Source organism: Mycteria americana, chromosome 6 (genome assembly GCF_035582795.1).
Source record: "Mycteria americana isolate JAX WOST 10 ecotype Jacksonville Zoo and Gardens chromosome 6, USCA_MyAme_1.0, whole genome shotgun sequence".
Lineage (NCBI taxonomy): Eukaryota > Metazoa > Chordata > Aves > Ciconiiformes > Ciconiidae > Mycteria > Mycteria americana.
In genome coordinates this window covers 11,532,857-11,539,324 of record NC_134370.1, presented here as the reverse complement: position 1 = coordinate 11,539,324, position 6,468 = coordinate 11,532,857, and the positions used below count along the sequence as shown (strand labels likewise).

The 6,468-nt window shown below is 37.8% G+C and overlaps 1 protein-coding gene across 7 annotated transcripts in view; it reads right to left on the bottom strand.

Moving 5' to 3' along the window:
• Nucleotides 1–2,555: 2,555 nt before the first annotated feature.
• GPAM (glycerol-3-phosphate acyltransferase, mitochondrial) overlaps nucleotides 2,556–6,468 on the bottom strand; it is a 46,840-nt gene continuing 42,927 nt past the window's right edge. For all 7 annotated transcript variants that reach the window (XM_075504546.1, XM_075504547.1, XM_075504544.1 and 4 more), the window contains one exon: nucleotides 2,556–5,922. In XM_075504546.1, coding sequence (XP_075360661.1) covers nucleotides 5,806–5,922 — 117 coding nt within the window. In that variant the 3' untranslated portion in view covers nucleotides 2,556–5,805. The remainder of the gene's footprint in view (nucleotides 5,923–6,468) is intronic.

Below are 6,468 nucleotides of genomic sequence, written 5' to 3'. Positions count from 1 at the left end.
GCAGAGCTTCACCTCTCGTCCATTCCGCTCACCACCACGCAGCATGGCACAACCAACTGGCAGGGAGAAGGACCCAATACCCAGAACAAGGGAAACATCAGCCTGCTCAGGCCACCTATTTCAGTGCTTCTCTATGCTCACAGTAAAAAGATTTTACAGTATCTAACCTGATCCTTTTCACTGCAACTGAAGACTAAATTCACGACTTTCATCTGACCTGGGTACTCCCATATCCAGGGAATAATCCACATTCCTCTCTTCTTCTCCACAAGGGGGAAAATAAAAGCCATTTTTTCCCCTTCCGTCTTGCCCATATCATCCTTCAAACAGAGCTCCTCAAACAGAACACGGTATGCCAGCTGAGACCTTATCAATCCGAACGGACTGGAAAGTTTTGCCCTGTGTTTGTCATTCATGTGCAGGCCTAAGGTACCTTTGCATGACGTCTGCCCTTTTCATAACAGCATGCCGCTTTTGACTCACGTTCTGCTTGTGATCTGCCAGTAAATTGAAGTTTTCTCCAAAGAATTGCTACACAGCCAGTTTATTTGCTCTCCTGTGCCTGTGCATTTAGTTTTTCTTCTCTCAGTTGTAATACCTTGAACTTTCCCTGCTGAATTGCATTCTTCTTTCTGCCTTCAGATCTTTCCAAAAATGTATCATTACCATTGGGATCACGACAACCTCCAGTGTACTACCTGGCTCTCCCAGATCTTGTTATCTACAAATGTAAAGAGCAAACTCTCTCTTCCATTCCCCAGGTCACTAATGAAGACACTGAATAGACAAGACTCAGAACAGATGCTAGTAGAATCATGCCCGCTACTAATAGTAATTCTTCCACTCCTAATTCTTCCATTCTGACTGTGAATTGTGCTTTAAGGAGAGAAAAAAAATCCACTTAGTACCTGTACACATGCAGCCTTCCTCAAACTACCATCACTTGCTAATGAAAGTAGAAGACAGCATCAGAAGTCACATGTAAATTGGGAGCAAAAGAATAGGTTCATAGGTGTCACTGAACCCATGCACGGCCTTCGACAGGTTATCTGATCTCCATGTCTAGGTTTCCTCATCTGTCAGAGATTGTTGCTCTGTAAAACATTTGAGACCAAGAGATTGCAAATACTATCAGTTTAAGAACCAATATTATTATTAGGCTGGAGAACACCCTTTTTATGCAAATTACCCACAGCAATTATGCCATGCAGCTTTTATTGAAATTTTGCACTGCATAGTTACATACACATATATTTGTATAACTAGAAGTTATACAATAATTAATTAAATAGCTTTTGTTTCTGTAACTGTCAATACTTTACGACAGATGAAATTTAAAAGTCTCTTTGGGGTTTATGGTCTCTCAGCCTGAACTCTGGCGTAACACGCAGCAATGAACATTTCATATATGTTTCTTCCCAAAAGCCAGAAAGTTCCTTATTCTAATGACAAGCATCAGCTATGATACTTTTTGGACAATTACATTAACAGGTGGGCCAACTTACAGAAGAATTAATAAGGATGATACTTCTCACCCAGCAAATGCAAAGTGCAATGAACATCTATAAAAGACTGAAAAGAAAATGTTTCGAGCAGCAATTCAGATCAATGTGGATCTTATCTTGAAAATGCAGGGCTGCTGAAAACTTGGTGTACCATAAGAGAGAATAAAGCAGAGAGCTCAAATCAAGTGATTCTTCTAAATAAGCCTGACAAGCTTTTATTACAAGAAAACTGAATTAAGCAAAAAACAGAGATAAGTGCTTTATCTGACATTTGCGATTTTAAAAGACTGAAAAATAAGAAGACATTTACAGAAAGAATAACATGTAAGGTCATCACCAATACGAATTGGGGTTTATTCAAGCTATTGACAATAATTGAATTTTAGTTTCCTGCCTCAGCCTAGAGTTGTCAATTAATTGAGCCTTGCTTGCATGTGAACATTGCTAGAGGCCTCTTAAAGAATCAGTTGATTACAACTTTTCTTTTTTTTCTGAAGGGTGAAACAGCATCCCTCCTTCTCAATTTAAGTAATGACCATCTATGCAGGTTTTATTATATTAAAGCCCCACTTCAATTGATTCACATTTGCCAGATGCTGTCAGAATTGCTGACAGGTGCTTATTGCACTTCAGGTCAGCTTGAAATCACCACGAGAAGGGACAGTCTGCAGCATCAGAGCCGTCCCAGACTTCTGAATGACCCCCCGCCACCCCATAAGGCAAGAGGAACTTCAGAAGAGGAAGCCACGTACAAAAGCCTTGCGGGGATGGGGAAACAGAGAAGCAAAATGGCACCAAAACAGGCAGTGACTCAGCAGCCAGGATGTCACCTCAGTCTGCTTTTTAAATGGTTCTGCTCCAGTGCATACACTAGCAGGGACACTTCTACAATGAAAGCTTTTCATGGTTTAATTTCAGAAACTACCTGGAACGGGACAAAGTTATTGAATGAATTATCTTAGCAGGTTATTAAAAAAAAAAACCCCAAGAACAACAAACAACCAAAAAAACCCAACCAAACAAAAAAACACTAGAAGAGCTTGTTAAATGTCATATTAGCAAACAGTTTAATTTATTAAAATGACTCCAGTACACCTCTGTGCTTCTACAACAGACACGGCATTACACATAACAGGTAAAACGTGGTAACATTCTCACAGAAGCAGTACGGGGCTCATTAGCACAGAAACACAAGAGAAACAGTATCTTACATGACCTCCCAGCTCAACCTTCTTGACATGGTGATTCTGATACTTCTCTGTGGAGCAGGCAGTCAGTTCAACGCAAGGGTGTGTATATGCTTCCTAATCAAAGACAGGTGAATAAAGCCCTATACTGTCAAAGAGAAGGCAGGTATGCCTCCAATGTCAGTGTGAGTAGAAAGTAAACGTATTAACAAGTTTATGATCCCTGGGGACCTGGGTAGCTGTGGCAGCACGGGAAGTGGAATTCTACATTTTCATCACTCTAAAAATGTGAGATCTACAGGATGCATATGGAAAGATTAAGTTTCTCATATCATAAAAGATCCTGGCCCAAAAAGACTTGCACACCTGAGTAATATGCTCATAAGAATGATGAGACTCATGTAAATCCTTATAAGAGGAGAGTCTTAGAATACATTTGTGGTAATTCAGGGCCAGTCCTTTCTTCTTTACTGGTTAACTTTACTGAAATTAACTCAACCTGGCATTCTATCAGCAAAGGAAACATGAGAGGTTAATAAAATCAGAAGACCTGAAGGTGTAAATACAGTGCAAAAAAGTGTTGGGTTTTAGTTTTTGACTGTTACAGCCTGATAATTTTATATTCTGTGCTTTATTTTCAGGGAAAAGCATAGTTGTTGTGTGTCATAATATACACGCTTGCATATATATGTATACATACACACTTCCTGCAGAATGCAAAGGCTTCCAGTGGCATATGATTCATAGTACTGACTTCTCACATGCAGGTTTTTTTCATACAAAACCAAACCAGTTTTAAGGTGCCCCCTCCCTCTGCATACTAAATGTATTCATTAATGTGTATTCACATGCATTATTACCCTACCAACTCACCGATTTTATTTATTAATTTATTTATTTTAAATGTAAGCCATAAGTTACCTTAGTTGCAATACCTAGCCAGAACACTCCACCGACCGCAGTACTCCCGGGTTTTACAGTAACTAATACATCAGTTGGCAGAACATTCTTAGTAAAATGACTCAAGTTTTGTTTGCTTCATATTGCTTCATTTTTTAAAATCTTTTTGATGTACAATCTTCGCTGTTAGTACACTTCAGATTTACTGAAATGCAGTAAACTATGAGAGCTTGTTATTCAGAAGCACCTAGTCTTTTTTTGACATTAAATGGAAGCCATCAGCAACAACCGTTGTATGGAGCATTCATCAGGTTAACGAACAGTGCACATTAGTTAGTATGAGATGAAACTGTTTTCTAAATAGCTAGTAGACTTCACAAACCAAATTATGTGCGATGTAGTCACCATCGTGCTGAAACAGCGGAAGGACATAAGAACAAAAGCAACTCTAGGGTCAGTTTCTATCCATATTAATGTAGCTTTGGTTCAGAAATTCTTTCAGTGTTGTAGAGCACCTGGTTTAGTGACAAAACACATGCGTCTCACAGTGCTAACAGTATAATGCTAATAAACTATAAACTGCAGGTTTCAAATATTAATAGCATTTAATAAAAAAAATTTACAGAAATATTCTTGTTGACAAACGTGCAGTACAAATGCAAGCTCCTTGGCCACAAACTCAAATTGTGTGCATCAGTTTTGTGCTGGCATAACAGTGCAAGTGCTGGGATTCAAGTATGCTTTTCTATATTTATGTTAAGCAAGAGAGACTACATGATGAAGTTTGGGGGAATTTCTGCTCACAAGGCCAGAATGTGAGAATCAAGCGAAACATTGCAGTAACTGAAATGTTTGATTTCCCTCATACAGAAGGCAATCTAAATGAGGAAAAAAACACATTTCACAAGCAAACCAGCTTCACATACCACCAAGTTATTGCTTCAGCTAGATCAGCTGTACTAAAATACAGGACTACAGGTTGCAATCTAGTCTCCACTCACATGAAGAGAAGATGAAATCTACAGTGCAAGTCCTCCATGCAAAAGGATCAAATCGCAAGACCAGAGTCCTGTTTCACAGGACAGAATTTATTCATCATTCAGTTTGGTCTGTGAATTTTTTTTTGTAAGTCAGTTAGATCAGAGTCAAAAGTACATTGTTTATGATATTTCTGTGTTTCTAGAGGTTACTACATCATGCCAATTTAGATCTGCTCAGCAACAGAATACAATATGAACACTTGTTTCCAAGGAATTGCAAAGGTTATTGCTGAAATTTTTAGGGCCAAAATTAAAAATTATTTCACCAAATCAAGTCTTTACTCCACTTTAAAAAAAAAATAATCTGACATCCTATTAATTAAAAAAAAAACAAAAAACAAACCAACCCAAACTTAATAGCCTTTTTCAATTAAATAATAGTCTAAGATTTTACAAGATATTCACATTCAGGCAACTGTCTCCTGACTTTCATCTGGCTGAATGACAGATGCCATAACAAAAACAAGAACGCTACTCTTGCATTCTTCATGACAGCAGTGATTAGTGCAATTTACCACTGCACTACACAGCTCTAATAGTGCAAGGTGTGCCTGCTAACAATGTTTCTCACAATCATCTGCTACATGATCATTATTCTCAGATGTCTGTAACTGTTATTCTCATTAGAATTTTGGCATTTATGTTAACATTTATGAAAAACTATGGCTTTATCCGTGAAATATATATCCTGCCTAAGCAAAATTTTTAAACCATTTATTTAAAACAATAAAACTGAATTGGAATGAAAGTTACGTGTTTATGCCATAAGCTGTGTTGCCACTAAACTCAAGATCTCAGGGTTAGCTACAGACCACAAATACGTGCATTTGTGCATCTGTTACAGTCTTTAAAAGTATATTTAAAACATAACACTGATAAAACTTCACTCTTCATTTTAAATCTAATTCTAATCATTTATCTTATTTTTTGCAACGTTAAATTACTTGTATCCAAAGTGTCATCCGAGTATCGCTGTATTACAACAGGATTGGGACTGTAAGAAACCCATAAATGCATACATAAGAAGGCACTTGTCTTCCACTAGTTCAAGTCAGAGAAGGCCTTATCCAGACAGTGGCACCTTACACTCTGAAGGATTAGCAAATGTCCCCAGGCTTTGACACAGTCTCAAAACCTGTCTTCATGTCCGGGGACAAAGGTGCTATATGTGGTCTATAATACCATGAAGCTCATGATGAATTCCAGTAGTTTTTGCCTGTTGTGCTGAGGTAGGAACGTAGTGCTTAGTTCCAAAATGGTGTCTCTTCTTTGTTTCGTCTGATTGAAAACCTAAAGCACAGCATGAATATATGTAAGCATCACCATGTTCAAGGAATCTCCTTGCTTTTGTGATTAAAAGTTTATGGTCTGTACTAAATTTGCCCTCATTTACAAGAATTTATTTTTTTTTTTCCTTTCTGGAAGGCTTAGACGGCGATGCCTTTAGATATCCTTTAGATATCATTAGAATGCACTCAATGTTGAAGGCCTTCAAGTGGTATGGAAGAAGAGAAACTGAGAAATAAGCACAGTGTATAATAAACAGCCAGCTCCTAACAGCGAGGGATAAAACACACACTCAAAAGGCATCTGAACTGAAAGTGTAAGCACTTTGAAAACAAGAATTCAGATGTTATGCTCTGAATAGATGCTCAGCAGATGCTATCTAGTTCCACTTTTCCAACAGCAGAATAAACTAGAATTAAATGATGGATTTGATATGTGCTTTCTTCACAGCTCTTACAGTCTACAGGAAGATACCTTTACTATAGGCTTTACTATAGGCTAACTAGTGTTAAATTATTTAATACAGCAGAATTCAAGGACAAAGACTTC